This window comes from Dipodomys merriami, unplaced genomic scaffold (assembly GCF_024711535.1).
Source record: "Dipodomys merriami isolate MVZ:Mamm:240054 unplaced genomic scaffold, mDipMer1.0.p SCAF_48, whole genome shotgun sequence".
NCBI lineage: Eukaryota > Metazoa > Chordata > Mammalia > Rodentia > Heteromyidae > Dipodomys > Dipodomys merriami.
Window position 1 is genome coordinate 11834726 of NW_027206046.1, and position 21477 is coordinate 11856202.

The window sequence follows — 21477 nt, forward strand, 5'->3', positions numbered from 1 at the left end:
CTCATCTACCTGTCTCCTCAGAACTATTCTGGAGAGCATCTGATTCTTTTTCCTCCACCTGCTCCTAAGGCCTTCCTCTCTTCTCTTAACCCCCGCCCCTACTTGTCTCTGCTATCACTGCCATTTGAGCAATGATGTCTGGCACGAAACTCACCCAGCTGAGCATCCCTCCCAGCTTGCATCCCAGATGTTGCCCTCCACTGACTACATGATAGCTATCCAGGAAAAGGAATGAGTCTGTCTACAAACATCATTTCCCTGCTTTGTGTTTATATCCCCATACAAGGCAAAAAAAAAAAAAAAAAAAAAAAAGCTGATCGTGCCTGATTTATAACTTAAAATATTCAATGAGTTTAGATAAAATATATACTGACCCAAATGTCTTTAATAGCTACTTTTTTATTAGTTCTTAAAAATCATAAAAATATAAAAATTGTAAACATTTTACTAAACATTTCAGTAGAAACCCTGTTACCCAACTTTTTATTTAGTGGGTTCAGAAAGAACAAAGTGACACTACATTCCCTTTGGCAGACCCAAGATCATGTTCCTAGCCCTAAACAAATTTCTACTATCAGATGTCTTTGCATGCCTAGCATGTTTCATGACAACTACTGCTGCCACTCATGAACACACCCTGGGACAAAGCAGCAGAGAAAATGTGACCTTTCCCCATTGCTCCATACCTGACGGAGCCTCATGACCACACAAACACATGGAAGCAGCTCCTATGTCAAAGGCTGCACTGCTGTGCAAAGTGAGAGCACAAGATCAGGTGAGGGGCCGGGGAACCTGCTGCGAGGCAGAACTGGAGAGGAAAGGAGAGTTGATGAGGCCAATGTCTACCACACCCCTAGTACCTCCACTCCCTTCATCTTGACAGTGCTGAGAGCCAGAGAATGAACTGAGCCTAGATTCAAAAGGAGGAACCTATTATCCAGTAATTCCAGTCACTTATTGCTCCTTCAGCAAGGTTTCCCTGCATGTTTTTAAAAGACTGAAATTAACAAGATGTTATATTTAACTTTAATCAAGCAAAAGAAACACTGCTTGTGTATTTTGCTACAGACACTTAAGATTACTGAAATCTATCAGCTCTGAGGAATCCCATTTACCAGTTATGACAGATGAGTAACTAAAACAAGAATGGCTGACCCGGTAAGAAACAATATCAACTAACTATAATATTTGCACAATTACTTATATTACCTGAATAGTCTCCATAGTGACAAGCCAGAAAAAGTGAAATAATAAACATTTCCCACAGCACCATAAGGTTTTAAAAATACTATTTCAGTACTGTATGATCTTGATTTTGGTCCATCATTCCTTTTAGGCATAACCTCTTCTCTTATTAGTGAAAAAAGAATTCTTACATGAAAAGAGGCCATGTAGGCACAATTATAGCATGAAAATGATGTATCTTGCTGAAGAACTTGTATGGTATACTTATAAGCTTCCTGCTTCGGCTACACCCATTGAGTACTAGTGGATTCAAAGGCTAGGAAAGAGTTTTGCCATTTATATACCATAGTCACAAATTTTAATTTGCCAAAGAGACTTCATTAGTAACCAACATATCTGTCATACCAAAAAGTACTTTATATTGGTATGCTTTTATATTGTGCTTTTATGAGTTCTGTTTCTACTTACTAACATTTTGTAAATGGCTCTGGATTTTTAAATAAGAATATAGTTGATCCATTTTTAATTTTAAAATAAAACAGAAATGCAAATGGAAAACAGACAAAAGTTATAGCCAAATTATCTGGGATTAAATGTAAGAAGTTATCTACAGTAAGAGACCTACCACAGATTGAATCTGTCCAATATCCAGCATGCTCATGGATTTCCTACAACTGTTAGTGTGTATGATGCCAAATAGGTTCAACACTGACCCACACAAAACAAGATTAAAGTACTAATTGACCAGCCATCAAACACACTGCATTCCAAAGTCGAATTTGAATTAGGTTTAGGATTATCAGTTTCATGTCCTTCCTCTACTAATGCTAAGAATTGTCTTGGCTTTACTACAAATTGTTAGTGCTAGAGTAAACTTGCTATAAAATTATGTATAACAAAATAAATATTTTCAGTACCTCCACACTAAATGATATATAAATCACTAGCATTTTATAACATAAGCTTAGGTCACTGTTTTAGAACCCAAACAAACTGTACAATCCTGAGTAAAAGGTTAGGGATTACTTTCTTGAGGATCTTTCTTGACTGACTAGGAATAAAAAACAAAACCAAACTACATAAACCACAAATTGTAATAATCCCTATTTGCATTAAAAGCCAGGCACTGGTGGCTCACGCCTGTTATCCTAGCTCTCAGGCAGCTGACATCTGTATGATCACGGTTCGAAGCCAGCCTGGACAGGAAAGTCTGTGAGACTCTTATCTCCAATTAACCACCAAAAAGCCAGAAGTGGAGCTGTGGCTCAAGTAGTAAAGCATCAGCCTTGAGCAAAAAAGCTAAGGGCCAGTACCCAGGCCCTGAGTTCAAGCCCCAGTACTGGCACAGAAAAAGAAGGGTTTGAAAAAAGTACCATGAGTTCTTTTCACTTTGGTAAATGAGTTTAGCTATGTAAACCATTTATCTTGATAGAGTAAGCTGAAGCAGAGCTTCTGCTAGGATCCCTCCATCACCTTTTGACACTGACATGATAAATAGTCCGGAAGAGCAGGGCAGGAGGATCTGAACCACAGGGCTAACACATCAGCATGAACTCGGCAATGCAGTAAGCAGGGGACTGATGGGAGCAACTGACAGGCCAACAGCCCTTCACTGCCTACAATAAAACAAGAATGAAAACCTACTTAATACATAGACTTCAACACACATTTCTCCAAGAACATTATATACAAATGGGCAGCAAGCACATAAAGAAATACTCAGTATCATTAATCACTAGGGAAATGTAAATCAAACTTACAATGAAAAACAACCCATTCAGATGGCTACCACAAGGAAAACTGAAAACAAAAGTTTTGGTGATGATGTGGAGAAGCTGGAAGCTTTATGTGTTGTTCATAAGAAGTCAAAATGGTATAGCTGCTAGGAAAATCATATGGTGATTTACCAAAAAATTGAATTTGCAATCAACCTATGATATAACCAAAAGAACTGAAAGCAGGAACAGAAACATATTTCTATAACCATATTCACAGCAGCATTGTTCACTTTAGTCAAAAAGTGGAAGTAATCCAATTGACAGACAAATGGATCGTCAAAATGTAGTAATTCATACAATGGAACAGTATTTGGCCTGAAAAATGAAAGATATTTTCCATATGCTACTAGGTAGATCAACTATGAAACACTAGGCTGAGAAAACCCAAACATGAAAAGACAAATGTTATAGGATTCCACCTATGTAAGTTACCTAATGTGGTCTAATTCATGTATACAAAAAGCATAAACCATGGTTGCCAGGGACTGAGAAGGGGGAAAAAGTATAAGTGTTCAATAGGTACAGAGTTTCAAATGAAATGTTAAGAAAGTTCTGGAAATGGAGCGTTGGTGGCTCATGCTTGTAATCCTAATTATTCAGGAAGCTCAAATTTGAGAATCATGGTTTAAAGCCAGCATGGGCAGGAAAGTCTTTCATATCTCCAATTAACCACCAAAAAGCAGGAAGTGAAGGTAGGACTCAAGTGGCAGAGCAGCAGCCTTGAGCAAAAAAAGCTAAGAGAGAGTACCACGCCCTGAGTTCAAGTCCCAGTACTATGACTACCAAAAAAAAAAAAAAAAGTTCTGGAAATGAATGGTGGTGATGGCTGTACAATAATGTGAATGTTACTTAAACATGGTTAAAGTGGTAACCTTTATTTTTTTCCTATAAAAATCTTTGGTACGAAAAACACACTTATTTGAAAGATACTCATATTAAGTATTCTAGCTGTAAGAGATCTGACACTTGCAAGACTTGATTTGTGTTCTGATGGTGACAAGACTGCTATAAGCACAGGACTGTCTTCATAACTATACCAACCTATAACGTCAATAACATGAAGTCGCAGTTTCTGCTGCAGCACATTGAGGGCAGAAGGCAGAACAGCTGGAGATGTTGCTGTTTTTATATTTTGCTTCACATCATTTGCAAAGGAGAGCCAGAGTTTTCCAAAGTCTTCAGTTGAGATTTTTAAAGGTCTGAAAATAATTTAAAAATTAGGCTTATGTATAAAAATACAATAATGTTAAGCAAGCAAATATATTTCAAAGGACTCATGGAAATAAAATGTAATCACTGGGTCTCACAAAATTTATATAGTGTTTCATCCACCAACATTCCTGAATACTGGAAGTAAAAGATACTGAATTGCAAATATTTTTTCCATACATTACCTGGTTTTATCTCAGGGAATTAAGTCATTTTAATAAGGCTATAAGTAATTTCATGAATCATTTTTTTGTTGTTGTTGTTGGTTGTGGGGCTTGAACTCTGGGCTTAAGAACTGTCCCTGCGCTCTTCAGCTCAAGGTGAGCACTTTACCACTTGAGCCACAGGGCCATTTCCCGTTTTCTAATGGTTTATTGGACATAAGAGTCTCATGGACTTTCCTGCCAGGGTTAGCTTTAAACTGTGATCCTCAGATCTCATCCTCCTGAGTAGCTAGGATTACAGGCATGAGCCACTGATGCCCAGCTCAAGGAATATTCTTTTATGTATACTTTGAACTTGGGAGTAATAAGATACCAAAGACATAAAAAAGAGAATGAATACAAAGACCCTGCACTTTTAATTAGGCTAAGGGAAAAAATTTTAACAAATACACTTTAAAAACAGTTATGAAAACTGGGTGTGATTGTACACACCTGTAATCCCAGCTGGTGAAAGTCTGAGGCATGAGAATCATTAGTTCCCGGTCAGTCTGAGTTACATAGTGAAACTTTGCCTCAAAAGAAAACTAAACAAAAATCATCAAGTTACAGGCCCATGGATCAAATAGTTAGCATCGAGATTATTGGCAACTTTCATATTTTACATTTTTATTTAGCATTTGAATTGTTATGATAAGTATGGAATGATTCAACATTCAAGACAAAAGATATTTTTAGAGAGGATTTTATAAAGAGAGGATTTATGTATAAAAGAACTGTGTGATACAATTTGCCATTCTTAACCATTGCCAGTATTCATCATGGGGCATACCTTAACAGTCAGAGAGTATAAGATTTTTTTTTTTTTGGGTCCGGTCGTAGGGCTTGAACCCTGGGTCTGGGCGCTGTCCCTTAGCTCTTCAGCTCAAGGCTAACGCTCTACCACTTGAGCCACAGCGCCACTTCCAGTTTTTTTCTTTTTGCTTATGTGGTGCTGAGGAATCGAATCCAGGGCCTCAGGTATGCAAGGCAAGCGCTCTACCACTGAGCCACCTTCCCAGCCCCGAGTATAAGATTTTTTAAGGCTGGATTTTATCTTACAGCATGGACTAAATATTCCTTGACGACTGATAAGACTTGTTTTTACTAGAAGACTTCAAAGAATGGACAATACATTTTTAGAACTGAGTGAATAAAGAACTAGAAAAATAAGCCGGGCGCCAGTGGCTCATGCTTGTAATCCTAGCTACTCAGAAAACTGAGATCTGCATTTCACAGTCCAAAGCCAGCTGGGGCAGGAAAATCCCCATGAGACTCTTACCTCCAATAAACTACTCAAAAAAGCTGGAAGTGGCTCTATGACTCAAGTGTTAGAGCACTTTAGCCTTGAGTACAAACAGCTCAGGGACAGCACCCAGGCCCTGAGTGTAAGCCCCAGGACCAGCAAAAAAAGAAAAAGAAAGAAATTGTTCCCAACTTTCTTGTAATACATACAATGCCTAATATGATGCTAAATGTTCATTGTACATTTGAAGTTTGATATCTTATTGTATAACTGTATAGTCAATGAAAGTTGAGTACTTTTCTTATAGATCTCTAAAGCTTAACTAGCAAGACTATATGAAAAAAAATCAAACAAAATCAAATGAGGGAAAATTTTAAAGCTTAAAGAGGGCTGGGAAGGTGGCTCAGTGGTAGAGTGCTTGCCTTGCATGACTGGGGCCCTGGGTTCAATTCCTCAGCACCACATAAGCAAAAAGAAAAAAGCCGGAAGTGGTGCGGTGGCTCAAGTGGTAGAGCGCTAGCCTTGAGCTGAAGAGCTGAGGGACAGCGCCCTGGCCCAGAGTTCAGGCCCCACAACTGACAAAAAAAAAAGCTTAAAGAGTCACATAAAATCTCTGAAGTTATTTGAGTTTAAATATTACTTTCTTTCAAAAATGTCTACAGGTGCTGTGCACCAGTAGCTATAAAATCTCTGAAGTTATTTGAGTTTAAATATTACTTTCTTTCAAAAATGTCTACAGGTGCTGTGCACCAGTAGCTCAAGCCTGTAATCCTAGTTATTGAGGAAGCTGAAATCTGAGGATTGTGGTTCAAAGCTAGCCCAGGCAGGAAAGTCTGGGAGACTCCTATCTCCAATTAACCACCAGAAAACTGGAAGTGGTGCTGTGGCTCAAGTGGTAGAGCGCTTGCTGTGAGCTGAAGAGCTCAGGGACAATGCCCAGGGCTGGAGTTCAAGCCCCATGACTGACAAAAAAAAAAAAAAAAAGTTTTTACAGGTCACCAACAAGTGCCACCTCAAGCAGGTCACAGAATTTGTTGGCATCCCAACTGTTTTTCCCTTCATCTCACCAATCATAATTGCATACATGCTCTTGTAACTGTTCTATGTCTCCTCCTAGATTAGAAGCTGTATGAAGGGGGAGACTGTGTCTAACTTTAATTGTTATACTCTATCACCTTGCATAGTGCTGGTCTAGAAAGAAGGCCTAATAAATATTGTTGAAAGAATGAGTAATTTAACATTCCAGAAAATATTTACCTAATAAAATCTAATAATGATAAGTTGATGGAAAAGTCGAGCTGAACAGGATGTACATCCACCATCTGATAAGTTAGGAAACCGGATAGATTCCCTTCTGTAAAAGGTTGCTCCACCTGCACACGATGTTGGAAGCTCGTGGTGCTTTCTGCATCCACCACTGACAAACAGCATCCGGACTGCTCTGTGATCTATAAACAGAGTGATAAAATGTTAAGTAAGGACCAATACTCTATTCTATGAATACCAATTTTCTACTTAATTGAAGTGGCATAAAAACTACAAACATGGTAAGTTCATAAACTACATTACGAAAATGACCGAAAAACAAAAATTAGCATGTACAAAGCCCTGGGTTTGATCCACTACCACCATTTTTTAAATTGTTTTAAAGATGATTAACTTATAATCTGACACTTGTTTTTTTTGTTTTTGTTTTTGTGAGTCCTGGAACTTGAACTCTGGGTCTGGAGCTGTCCTTGAGCTTCTTTTGCTCAAGGCTAGTGCTTAAACCACAGCATCATTTCTGGCTTTTTCTGAATAGTTTATTTAAGTTAAGAATCTCATAGACTTTTCTGCTCAGGCTGGCTTTGAACTGTGACCCTTAGATCTCAGCCTCCTGAGTAGCTAGGATACAGATGTGAGCCACTGGTATATGGCTACTAGATTTTTTATTTTTAATTTGTGATACTTTGGAGCTAAAGAAGAAACAGAACTGATATCTGAGTACTCAGTATAAAAAAGTAAAGTACAGCTGGGCACCGGTGGCTCATGCCTGTAATCCTAGCTACTCAGGAGGCTGAGATCTGAGGATCACAATTCAAAGCTAACCTGGGCAGTTTCCATGAGACTCTTATCTCCAATAAACCAGCAGGAAACTGGAAGTGGCGCTGTGGCTCAAATGGTAGAGTGCTAGCCTTGAGCTGAAGAGCTCAGGGGCAGCGCCCAGGCCCAGAGTTCAAGCCTTATGACTGACAAAAAAACAAACAAACCAAGAAACAACAAGAAAAGTGAGAAGCAAGAGCAGGTACACTGAGTAAGCACTGTCCATTGAAGGTAGAAATGAGAAATCATTGTCTTACCTTGAAATTTTCTGCAGGAAAAACTTCTAAGTGAGCACTTTTCAACTCCAAATCAGTCTTATTTGCCACTAACCACACCATCAATAAACAATCATCTTCCCAAATTTTGTAAGAAGACACTGATATGGTTTCATTATTACAGACCTCCGTAAGACTTGAATGCATGCACTCAGTAGTTTCTTCCAACGAAGAAACCACAGAGAGTTGCTTGACAACTGAGGCTGTCATAGATGGAGGTGGGTGCAAAATTTCCATGTTGTTATCAGCAAACAAAGAAGGTGCAGACAGGCTGCAATTTGAGAGTTTTTCAACCAAAGGCAGCTCTGTGAGAGATTTAGAATCCAAAAGTTCTGAACTGAGAGAAAATTTCTTTAGTCCCTTGTCGCCTCTATCATGTAACGTATTCAAATCATCATCATCAGCACAGACCACATTTGACAAAGTACTGAGGGAAGAATGGGCTGTTTCTCCACTTCTGGCTTCCTTGACTTTTGATTTCCTTCGGAACTTATGAGACACAGGGTCTGCTTTTCCCAGCTGAAAATGGAACATAAGATTCTAGCTATAAAGCATACATTAATCGAAATTCGACATCAATAAAATGTTAAATCATAAAATTCTTTTTTCAAATGTTTTATTATCTTTAAGTAGTTGTACAAGGGAGATGCCATTTAACATAGAAGTTTATGAATACAATACATCTTGGTCAGTGTAAACGGTAAAATTCTGACAGCTACATAATTTAAACTATTAGCTAAACTAGTTCTCAGGTCCAAGTCTCTGTCCTCCTGGGGAGTCAATACTACATGGCATCTTTAACATACTACTTCTCCATCAGAATTCTAGTTCCCCTTTCATACCTTCTGCATTCCCCATAAGCCCTAACACCTTGTAGTTCTCAGAGAACTCTCACTTCCCAATTCAGAAGACATTTAAGCAAGAACTACCATTCTCTTAACCAAAAGGAGAAAAACAAGGGAAAGGGGGGTAGGTGAAAAATTAATGCTGCTTTGTTTTTGTTGGTTTGCTGTAGTGATGTGTTGCTGCTTTGCCTTGGGCTTTTCTTTCACTCTATATATGTCTATTTTTTGTCTTGAAAGGAGACTGTAATCTGCTGCTAATCAGAAGCAGGCCAGAAGACAGTGAACTCACATCAAGTCTGAAGAAAATGGGACCCCAATGGTGGTCTAGATACAGGTAAGGCATATGACCTAGTTTAGCCTGTGACCAAGCATTGACAGAAAGATGATGAGAGAACTGTAAGTCTCACCAATCACAACTTCAGATTATTTTCAGATGCCCATCATAGCACCTGTCCTATATAGCTTTTCAATATCTTATTATGAAAATAATATACACTGCAAAAAAAATTGAAAGTCATAATCCTAACATCTAAAGATAATAATGACCAAAATGGCAGGGTTTGTCTAACAAGCATAAGGCCTTGGGTTCAAACTCCCAATACTGCTCCCAAACAGCAACAACAACAAAAAAGACATAAATAAAACTTTACAGTCCACAGTCTTGTTTTGTTTTTGCAGTGCTGGGGATTTTCCCCAAGCACTCATGGATTCTACAAAAGCACTCTATCACTAAGCTATACCCTCAACTATACTCTGTGGTTTTTGTTCAATATATTGTATTTTTCATTTTACAAAGCAATACTAACCACTTTTAGTGGCTAAATGCCTGACAAAATATAATATATGAAATTATTGTCTTACAGTTGTACATCTAAACTGACTAATTTCACTATTAAAAATGCCATTCTGAGATTCACTTTTTTACAGATCTATCAATAAGCTTGTTGATTTTTACTAACAATACTTCAATCAAGGTCCCTTCCCTTAGCGCTTACTTCCCATTATCCCAGCCATCCACAAGGGTGGGAGCGCCTCTCTGATCATACTTTATTTGGCCTGACCTCTGCTTCAACTGGTTGGACAAGAGAGCACACCTGACTCAGACTGACCAGATTTTCCCCCCTCAGGATATAAGGTGTATGTCAATGGCAGCTCTAGAGCTAGAAAGGATGGCAAATGAAAGTTTGGAGAGCCATTTCCTACCATGAGTACATGAAAGCCAGGAGGTTTTCAAGAGTGAGGTTTCTGTAAAAACAGGAGATGGATTCATAAGGAAAAAAAAAAAAACAGCTTACCAGATGAATTGTATTTTCTGATCCTAACCCAACAAATAACGATGATGCCAACATCTGCTTTTCTTTCTCCTCTTTAGACTGGGTGAGGACTTGAGACTGATCGTTTCTTGTTATAGCTAGATCTCTATTCTCCAGTATTGCTGTCTCTGGAGGAACAGGGGGAGCTTCTGCTTCATCGCCCCCTTTGCTCTCCTTCTTTGGAAGATATCCCTCTTTTCCCCACAACTTCTTTACACCTTCCAGCTTCAGGCTATTTGTCCTAAAGAGATCAATGTGGAAAGGAAGCCAATCTAAATAACCAACAAATATTTACTTTGCTTGAGTACCTTTTCAAAACACTTTATTGCCCATGAGTTTGAACTGTGATCTTCTGATATCAGCCCATGACTTTTACTCACTAACTTTTGTTAATTTGAGTTTTTTCTTTTTTTAAAAAAGGCAGGTGTGAAGCTAGGGGCTGATGGCTCACGCCTGTAATCCTAGCTACTCAGGAGGCTGATATCTGAGGATCACTGTTCAATCTCATGGGCAAAAACAAACAAACAAACAAACTTTAAATTGTATTTTATATATCCACAGTAAACCCACGTCTTCAGATTTTATTTTCATTACAGCCAACTTTCCAACCCTCTAGCCAAAGAATTAAAGGCAGTAGAACTTTTTTTTTTTTGTCGGTCGTGGGGCTTGAACTCTGGGCCTGGGCACTGTCCTTCAGCTCAAGGAGAGCCCTCTACCGCTATAGCGCCACTTCTGGTTTTCTGGTGGTTTACTGGAGATAGGAGTCTCACGGTCTTTCCTGCCCAGGCTGGCTTTGAACCTCGATACTCAGATCTCAGCCTCCTAAGTAGCTAGGATTACAGGCATGAGCCACCAGGCCCGGCTCAGCAGTAGAACACTTAAACTTTAGAATTCCTAGATCATTTAATTTTCACTTCATTTCTTGAATAAGTTGTATGAAAATAGAACTATCATAAATCAGTTTCTTTCCTTTACTGACTTAAAAAAACAACAACAACCCTGTATTTGATTCTGACAGGCCAAAGATCAAAAATAATTCATTATTGTAAAGGGATTAAACATAAATTCACAAACATAAATTCATGACATAAAATCTCACTGAAAGCAAAAACATTATTCAAATATCTTCCTATGTATACTTTTTTAAAGTTATTTTTGGCCAGTCATAGGGCTTTAACTCAGGGCTTGGGCACTGTCCCTGAGCTTCTTTTGCTCAAGGCTAGCACTCTACCACTGGAGCCACAGCATCACTTCCAGCTTTTTCTGTTTATGTGGTACTAAGGAGTCAAACCCAGGGCTTCATGCATGCTAGGCAAGCACTCTACCACTAAGCCACATTCCTAGCCCCTTACATTTATTTTTAATTCAAAGTATTTTCTTAATTCTTATACTTGTATGAATCATAAATGTACTTTTGTTAATTTGAGCTTTTTCTTTTTAAAAAGGCAGGTGTGAAGCTGGGTGCTGGTAGCTCATGCCTATAATCCTAGTTACTCAGGAAGAGCTAAAGATCACACTTCAAAGCCAGCCTGGGTAGGAAAGTATATGAGACTCCTATCTCTAATTAATCACCAAAAAGCTGCAAGTAGAGCTGTGGCTCCAGTGGTAGAGCACTAGCCTGGAGCTGAAAAAGCTCAGCGCAGGAGTAGGAGGAAAAAATAAAGGCCGGTGTGGTGGACATGAGGCTGTTTCATCCAGATTCATCTTTAACAAAGGACTGTTGCCCAGCCACTAGAAATGCTGTCAGCTCTTAGCCAGTTTAGAGACTATCTTGGCTGCAGGGAATATTTCACTGAAGCTTAAGCCTCTCCCAGGGCAGCCCAATGGTGGACAGAAGTGTAACATTCTGGGGGGAAGGAGACGGACTGGGATGGGGGGGGGGAGGCTAGGAAGGGATGTGAAGGGTAAACAAAGGAGGAGGCTGCAATGCTTGGTAAGAAATGTACGCATTATCCTGCCCATGTAATTGTAACTCCTCTGTACAGTATGTTCACAAATAAAATAAAATTAAATTTAAAAAAAATATATATAGAGAGAGAGAGAGAGAGAAAAAAAAAAAAAGAAGTGTAACATTCTGGCTTCTCATCCTGGGTCAACTCAAAGCAACTAAGAAGGGTCATTCTAGCCCAAGAGCTCCCTATGGGGTCAGTAAAGGTTGCCATAGACACTGCATTCTTCCTCTTTTTTCCAAACCTGCTTTTCCACCTTCCTTTCTTAGGTGTGGACCTCAAGGGCATTCTTTAATATTCTGCACCCTAAATGCCACTGCAGAAAATACTTCCCAGGTGCCAGGCACTGGTGGTTCATGCCTGTAATCTTAGCTACTCAGGAGGCTGAGATCTGAGGATTCTTGTTTAGAGCCAGTCAAGGTAGAAGAGTTAGTGATATTCTTATCTCCAATAAACCAGCAAAAAGGTGAAAGTGGAGGTATAGCTCAGGTGGTAGAATACCAGCCTTGAGCAAAAAAGCCAAGCAAGAGCATGAGGCCCTAAGTTCAAACCTAATACAAGCACAAAGAAATAAAGATGTTCTGGGCTGGGAAGGTGGCTCAGTGGTAGAGTGCTTGCCTTGCATGCATGAGGCCCTGGGTTCGATTCCTTAGCACCACATAAGCAAACAGAAAAAAGCCGGAAGTGGCACTGTGGCTCAAGTGGTAAAGCGCTAGCCTTGAGCTGAAGAGCTGAGGGACAGCGCCCAGGCCCAGAGTTCAGGCCCCATAACTGGACCCCCCCCAAAAAAAATAAATAAAGATGTTCTCAATTATTTCCTCTACACTTACATCTATTATCAACATAAATTTTCTGTCATGCATTACCTGCAGTCAGTCTATATGTAAGAAAATACATAGGAGCAACATCAGGCCATTCATACACAAAATATGCTTATTAAAGATATGAAACATAGTCTAAAAGAATCTTTTTTTTTTTTTTTTTGCTCAGTCATGGGCCTGAACTCTGGGCCTGGGTGCTGTCTCTCAGCTCTTCAGCTCAAGGCTAGCACTCGACCACTTGAGCCACAGTGCCATTTCTGGCTTTTTCTGCTTATGTGGTGCTGAAGAATTGAACCCAAATTTTTTTAAAACATGAGTCATCTTGCCTGGATTTTGACACTATTATGTAAACTTGTTTGTTTGCTTGCTTGTTTGTTTTGGCAGTATTGGAGTTTGAACTCAAGACCTCATGCTTGCTAATTGGCTCAAGTCACCCTTTCCTACTGTAGTTATTTTAAATAAGGTTTTGCATATTGACCAAAATAGTTCAGGATGATCACACTTTTTCTTTGCTAAATCAAGTTTTTGGATGAAAATGATAGTATTATTAACAGTGGTAGTAACCAGTTTTCCATCACATAATGTGGACGGCATTGTGTTTATGCACGTCACACACATAATTTCCTCCTTCTAATTATGTCTCTAAAAGTAATCTAATTGTATTTCCAAAATCACAGTCTAATACTTTAAAGAATAAAACTCGGCTCTCTATTAGATATGTTAGCCTAACCTCCTCCACCTTAGAAACCACTGCACTATCTTTGGCACTGCTGTAAAGCATGGCTTTTGCTTGAAATCTGGTGACACAGGCTGTTCCCCAAAATTAGCTGACACAGGCCTTATCAGGTGATACAGGCAGCTACAACCATAAACCTTAGCTCCACCACAACAAAATCCCCTGCTCAAACGCACCTCACAATCTCCCCATCTCACTCAAACCAGACTGTGGAGTACCCCCAACCCCTAGTAAAATTCTCTGCCCCCAGCTCTCAGCTTAAGAGCAGCTGCTGCTTTCTGTCCTGATGGAGTCAGCTTGCCAGTCTTTCTGGCATTAAACTTTTCCTTCCCTTTTGGATGTATGTGGTGTGCTTTGTCCAGTCAAGAGATCTAACAAGGTATTTAAGAAAAGATGAAGCGGGGCTGGTAAGGTGGCTCAGTGGTAGAGCGCTTGCCTTGCATGCATGAGGCCCTGGGTTCGATTCCTCAGCACCACATAAGCAAAAAGAAAAAAAGCTGAAGTGGCGCTGTGGCTCAAGTGGTAGAGCGCTAGCCTTGAGCTGAAGAGCTGAGGGACAACGCCCAGGCCCAGAGTTCAGGCCCCATAACCGGACCCCCCCCAAAAAAAGAAAAAAAAAGATGAAGCAATTTTCAAAGTGGCTGAACAAAAGCTATGGATATATTTCCAGTCTAATATCCAGCTTCCTCTAATCAGAGCAGCCACTTTGTTGTATGTTCATTCATCTAATCGCTGTCAATCTTCCACTGAGCTCAGTATAAGAATTTATCAGACATAAATATTGTGAGGAATGTAGAATATGCTTATATACTTATATATGCTTTGATATGCTTCTTAAAAGTTTATGACAGGTGGCAATAACATAAACACATTATTACAATGTGAAATTTATACACATCTTGTGCTGTTTTGGCAAGTAAGGCAAGCTCTTGAAGGATAAGGGCATGCTGGACATTACCAATACATTGAAAGCAATCTGAAATGAGAACCTGAACAAATGTCACAAATGTTTCTCTCCCTTTGAATGATTTGAAGACCCTTGAAACAGGAAACTTTCTGGAAAATTATCCTACAATAAACAAAGTTCTGATTATCCAAAGCTGAGACAGAAAGCAATAGAATGTTAAAAGACAATTATATACTCCAAAGTTCTCAATTTTAACAAGAAAGCAACTTACTCTTTCTGGCTAGTCTCAGCACTATTTCCAGATACATCTGAACCAAGAGAAATGCCAGCAGGAGACTGCCGTCCAGTGAAACCAGATGAAGAAAAGGAGAGTCCGTATGGTTCAAAATTGAGAACTAGAACATAACAGAGGTTCATATTTAAAACAAAGCCAAAAAGCAGATACTGTGAGGTTCTATTCACTACTAAAATAATTGAAACTGGAAGCCAGTGACAATTTTTCATGGTAAAGAGCTTTCAAGGTGACCTGATCAATCATTTGTAGTAATAACAGTAAAGCAGCTACTGGTGACTGAAGCTGTTATACATCAGGTGATCAGAAACAAGCTGTCCTTTATTTTTCTATTTTTACCTCTCAGAAACTAAAGAAGAATTCCATTAGAAAAGACAACTGACAAATCAGGACTTGCGAAAAGTTGCTGCTCTCATGCAAAAATATTTAATGAGCTCTAAATGAAGAGATGACCTTGTTTGCGTAACAAAAGTTCCTAGGCACATTCTTTTATCAAATGAACTGATGTAGACCTCAGTGTGAAATCTCCTTTACTGACAAGCAACAAGGTATACTCAGGCTCTAATTCTTTTGAATCTGTATAATTTAAATAAATTCAATCAGCCAAGGAAATTCATAGTTATGATGGCAAACAGATGCCATTCTCCCTTTCTTTCTAATCCAGCCCTTCATTCTTTTTTTTTCTGGTCGGTTATAGGACTTGAACTCTGGTGCTGTCCCTGCGCTTTCAGCTCAAGGCGAGTGCTCTACCACTTGAGCCACAGTGCCACTTCTGGTTTTCTAGTGGTTTATTGGAGATAAAGAGTCTCACGGTCTTTCCTGCCCAGGCTGGCTTTGAACCGTGATCCTCGGATCTCAGCCTCCTGAGTAGGTAGGATTGCAGGCGTGAGCCACCGGCACCCAGCAAGCCCTTCATTCTTTTTTTTTTTTTTTTTTTAAATCGGTCGTGGGGCTTGAACTCTGGGCCTGAACGCTGTCCCTCAGCTCTTCGGCTCAAGGCAAGCGCTCTACCACTTGAGCCACAGTGCCACTTCCAGTTTTCTGGTGGTTTATTGGAGATAAGAGTTTCATGGACTTTCCTGCCCCGGCTGGCTTTGAACCGTGATCCTCAGATCTCAGCCTCCTCAGTAGCTAGGATTACAGGCGTGTCAACCAGCGCTCGGCTAAGCCCTTCATTCTTAACTAGATACTTGGGTAGCCAGAAAAGAGACACTCTTAGACTCCTTTAGCCATGTGATTGAGTTCTGACCAGTAAAGTTATGTACATGTTTTGTATGGAACATCTGGAAGAAGTCCTCCCAGAAGGGAAAACAATCTCTTCTCCCCCTATCTCTTTCCTTCTGGCTAGCATGAAACTTGGTTGCTGGAGTGCAAGCAGCCATGTTGGATCATGAAATGAAACATTCAGGAGGAGAGAACATCAAATAAGCCTGGGTTGTTGTTTTTTTAATAATCATAACGGTGTATTCCACAATGGAATGCTTAATTATCTTGTTTCTTTTTAATAAGAACACAATAACCATCCTCTACGTTGTATACTATCCATCTCATTTCTTTGCTTTAGTTTTTGGCTATTAGGGCTTGAATTAAGGGCCTCAAACTTGTTTGTTCAGCCTTCTTGCTCACGGGTGGTTCTCTACCACTTAACCCATACCTCCAGCCTAGCTTTTTCCTGGTTAAATGGAGACAGTCCATTTGATTTTTTTCTTCCCAAACTGGCTTCAGATTTCAATCCTCCAGATCTCAATCTCCTCAGTAGCTAGGATAACAGTTAGGAGCCACTGGTTTCATTTATTTGCAATTAGCTAAATAAAATCTAATCCCAACTGGTAAATGTATCTTTTTCAGACTATATGCCCTCTAAGAAAAAGGACTTTCTAAGCTGGGCACTGATAGCTCACATCTATAATTCTAGCTACTTGGGAGGCTGATATTGGAAGGATAGCAGTTCAAGGCTATCTAGAGCCTATGGTTTTAGAACAACTGCAAGGCCAATTGTTTTTTCATCTGAAAACCTAGTTAGGGTAAACAAATCACAGGCAGATTTAAAGGGAAATAATAAAAAGTAAATGCCCTTAATCATTACTTACATGGCTACAAAATCACATGTACAAAAAAATTGTATCACTACAACCTAACTGAATCTAAGCCCACAAAAAACCACCTTTTTCCTGAGAAAGCTTTTCCTCCTGGCGCTGATGGTGAGGTTTATAAGGTGCTGCCCCCTGACTGAGTCCTTCAGCTACAAAGCCATCCAGAAACGATAAGGATGCATCTACCTGTATTAAAAGTTAAGCAAAAATTACTGTACATCCATATATCCTTAAAAATCTTAAGTAAAAAAACAGAAGCTTTAATTCTAACAATCTACCCAACTCTAGCTTTCTGAAACATCAGCTCACCAAGCTAAGAACCAAGCAATGTAAATCTTTTGTGTTAGTATTAATTTTACTCCAATGCAGGGAAAGCAGATGCTTTTGAGCATCTGTTAGGGCATCTATCAGGTGCTATGAATGAGAGAAAGACAAACTCAATTTCCATCCTCAGGAACCCTATAAAGAACAAAAGAAACATACATGCATACTACAAGTCAGATTGACTGTGTTAGTTTTCTGTTGCTAGGAGGCCAAAATGTGTTGGTAGGGCTGTTGCCTTCTGGATGTTGGAGGGGAGAATCAATTCCTGTCTCTTTCAGATTCTAGAGATGCTGGTATTCTTGGGCTTATGGCCACAACATTCTACTCTTTCTTTTTGCTGTTTCTTTGCCTTTTCTCTGATCCTTGAGATTATTTTGAATCATGACCACCTAGCTAACTTCCTTTCATAACATTATACCTACATTTTAACACTTAATCTAACACAATTTAGCGCAAATTTTAAAAACATGGAACTCAGATGTCTTACCACCAAGTCTTCACAACTCCTATCACGTGGAAGCAAGCTCTTCATAAGCTCTACATTCTTATGCAAATATTTTAATTCAAATGCATGCTGCCTCATACAAGTATCCAAAGATGTGGTAAATTCTTGGATTAATTTCTCAACTATATCAGCAGAGTGTGCTTGGGGTGTCAACTTGGTTACAGCAGCAATTAACCAGGCTTTTGTTTCTGAAGAAATGGACTCTTTCATAAGTAAGTTGTAGAGCCTGGTTATAATCTCCTCTGGTGTTTCTTTATCTAAGAGGTAGGAATATTCGCCTAAAACCTGTGAGAAAAAAGGAGATGTTATATCAAGTTACACTGTATTCTATTCTATACTCAGAAACCTAAAGTGCCTACTGAAACAGTATATTTAGATTAAATATACTCCCTTAGTGAATAAATAATTAAAGAAACAAAGTATAAGTTTTAAGTTTAAGAGTACATGAAAAATTACAAACTCCATACAAAAGAAATGGAATTCAATACAGAAATATTTTCTACATCTTTATCATTAATAATATTAAGCAAAATACCTTTATAAGTTATTTTCTTCTGCACATCCAAATTAGTTTTACAAGTACTTTCACACTGTTACTAAATGAAAACAAATGGAACTCTCATGTTAGCATACTTAAGATTTCATGAAAGATGGCCTTTTGTTCTCTAGCTTCATGTAAAAAACACAACACACTGTAAACACAAATGGATATTTAGGCAAACACCATATTCAAAGACAAGACAAATGAGGTGTCAGAAAGAATAGAGAAGTAAACAAATAAGAGAAAGAATGTAATAATGGACAAAGAAAATGGACAGCTGAAGGACTTAACAAAGTACAACTGAATGATGTCATGGAGGAAATATATAGTCATATTTAGTTTTTATTTTTAAAAAGTTACAAAAATTTATGATGTAAGATAGTTTGCTCACCCAACTCATAACTTGAAGAAATCTCTGTGGGTATAATACATTTTCCATATCGAGTAAAGTGAGGTAAGACTGAACTGCATAGAGTCTTAATTGATGATTTTCTGTTTCATCATCAAAGCCTACAAAGAAATTGAAACACCATTTTAATATCCCAAAATTTTCATATGGCTCTGTACTATTATTTTTTAAATTTTATAATCATTACTAACCTTCTGCTAGCAGCCTCAGAAAGTTATTAGGAATATCAGGGTGCATTACGTCTCCACCCACTGAAAACACAGCATTCATTGTCTGAATAAACCAAGAATTATCGGGAGCATATGTGTCCACAGTGTTAAGAATAAGTATACTTCCAAATTAATTAAAATTATCCTTTTTGCAGCAATCCTTACAAAATAATCCCAATTCAGCCTACAGTGGCACTTTTATCTTTAACCTCTGCCACCTCTACTTTAGTTCTATACTTAACTTTTCATAAAATGAGTACTCAATAATATTGAGTGGGGAGTAGCTCGATTCAAAGTACACTATACATATCTACAGAATTATCAAAGTCAAGCCTCCTTGTACTACTCACATACACTAGTAAGTTTAGTAAACTTAATAATAAACTGAGTTATATACCATGGTAATAAATATTCAATAAAAAATACAAATTAATTCAAATAAATGAACCACCTAAGGTCAAATAAATAATGGGAAATTAGATCCATGTCAGATAGGCTAAGTGTTGTAGTGTGAATATTTGAACAAGTGATTTAACCTCTTTTCTATTATATTTCTCATCAGTTCTAAAGTTTCAGTATTGTGCTCTATAACAAGGTCTAGATCATAATTAAATATAAGCAATTCAAAGAATTTGATTAATGTTATTCATTCATTATTTCTTGGGATTAAACAACACATGTCCTTCAAAAAAAAAACAGTAATAGCCGGGCACTGGTGGCTTACACCTGTAATCTTAGCTACCCAGGAGGCTGAGATATGAGGTTCATGGTTCAAAGCCAGCATGGGTAGGAAAGTCCATGAGACTCTTTTCTCCAATAAACCACTCAGAAAACTGGAAGTGGCACTGTAGGTAGCTCAATGGTAGAGTACTCGCCTTGAGCTGAAGAGCTGAGGGAGAGCACCCAGGCCCAGAGTTTAAGCCCAGACCGGAAAAATAAATAAATAAATAAATAAATAACTTCCTTATGATTTGTAAGGTTCCCAGCTTTAAAAAAAATAAAAAAGGGGGACTGGGAAAGTGGCTCAGTGGTAGAGTGCTTGCCTCGCATGCATGAAGCTCTGGGTTTGATTCCTCAACACCTCAACACAGAAACAGAAAATACTAGAAGTGTCGCTGTGGCTCAAGTGGTAGAGAGCCAGCCTTGAGCTGAAGAGCTGAGGGACAGCACCCAGGCCCGGAGTTCAGGCCTTCAGGCCCCACGACCAACAAAAATAAATAAATAAATAAAAATTAAAAAGGGTGACATATACAAAATTTTAACAGGAGATTCTAACTATTTTAATGTGACAGCTTCCAGTATAAACAAACAATAGGGGCTGGGAAGGTGGCTCAATGGTAGAGTGCTTGCCTTGCATACATGAGGTCCTGGGTTCGATTCTTCAGCAACATATAAGCAGAAAAAGCCAGAAATGGCGCTGTGGCTCAAGTTGTAGAGGGCCTTGAGCTGAAGAGTTGAGGGACAGTGCCTAGGTCCAGAGTTCAGACCCCACAACCAACAACAACAACAAAAAATATCACAAAGGGTGCGTTTTAGGACACCCATCCTTCTCCAAAGGCAGGAACTTCTACAGAATCGAAATGGAGCAGGAGCAGCTGGGCGCCAGTGGCTCATGCCTATTATCCTAATTACCCAGGAGGCTGAGATCTGAGGATCATGGTTTAAGCCAGTCTAGGCAGGAAAGTCTGTGAGAGTCTTATCTCTAATTAACCACCAGAAAACCAGGAGTGATGCTGTGACTCCAAGTGTTAAGAGTATTAGACTTGAGTAAAAGAGCTCAGGGACAGTGCCCAGGCTCTGTCAAGCCCCACGACCAACAACAAACACACAGACAAATAAATATTTGAAAAAAGAATGTTTAAAAACCAAGAATGAAAGGTACTGCAAGGTCCCTAGAGCCAACATTCAAGTCTGTACCAATCATTTTAAAATAACTGTATAACCAAAGGTATTTTATGACTCATAGTCAAAGCAAAGGATATTTCTCAGCCAGTTCAGCAATTTTGCCAACCAAATTGACAATGATATACTCTTCTTTACTCTGATGTAAATATTCAAGCATTTTCTGGACAATAACTGTTACATTCTGTGTGTTTGTAATTCTATAAAGAAGTTCCAGTGTCTATTTAGCAAAGAAAAATAAAAACAACATTATTAATTGACTCAGGATAACATCAATAGACACAATAACATATTTGGTTACAACACAATTAAATGGCTTACTTTTTTCATACATCTACTAGGTAGTTAATAGATGATCAAGAAATACAAACATCTAAAAACCGTTTAAAGTGGAATTGTCAAAAAGTAAATTGATCACAATTATTATTGAGCTAATTAGGATCAGACAATTACACATGTCAAAACATGTAATGTAAAAACTAAAAAGTTAAAGGTTTATATTTTCTCAAAATATAAAAATTTAGCCAGGTGCTGGTGGCTTACACCTATAATCCTAGCTACTTAGGAGGCTGAGATCTGAGGATCATGATTCAAAACTAGCCCAGGCAGGAAAGTCCGTGAGACTCTTATCTCCAATTAACCACCTGAAAACTAGA

At 38.7% G+C, this 21477-nt stretch overlaps 1 protein-coding gene across 1 annotated transcript in view; it reads right to left on the reverse strand.

Annotated features, from left to right (window-relative positions):
* Window positions 1-379: 379 nt before the first annotated feature.
* Ap4e1 (adaptor related protein complex 4 subunit epsilon 1) overlaps window positions 380-21477 on the reverse strand; it is a 44408-nt gene continuing 23310 nt past the window's right edge. Inside the window, exons 11-21 of the mRNA XM_069995420.1 lie at window positions 20902-21041; window positions 18902-19014; window positions 18693-18811; window positions 17743-18045; window positions 17003-17117; window positions 14818-14941; window positions 10116-10374; window positions 7958-8494; window positions 6876-7066; window positions 4005-4162; window positions 380-2801 (exon numbers count right to left, since the gene is read on the reverse strand). Of these exons, the coding sequence (XP_069851521.1) occupies window positions 2641-2801; window positions 4005-4162; window positions 6876-7066; window positions 7958-8494; window positions 10116-10374; window positions 14818-14941; window positions 17003-17117; window positions 17743-18045; window positions 18693-18811; window positions 18902-19014; window positions 20902-21041 (2220 nt within the window). The 3' untranslated portion in view covers window positions 380-2640. The remainder of the gene's footprint in view (window positions 2802-4004; window positions 4163-6875; window positions 7067-7957; window positions 8495-10115; window positions 10375-14817; window positions 14942-17002; window positions 17118-17742; window positions 18046-18692; window positions 18812-18901; window positions 19015-20901; window positions 21042-21477) is intronic.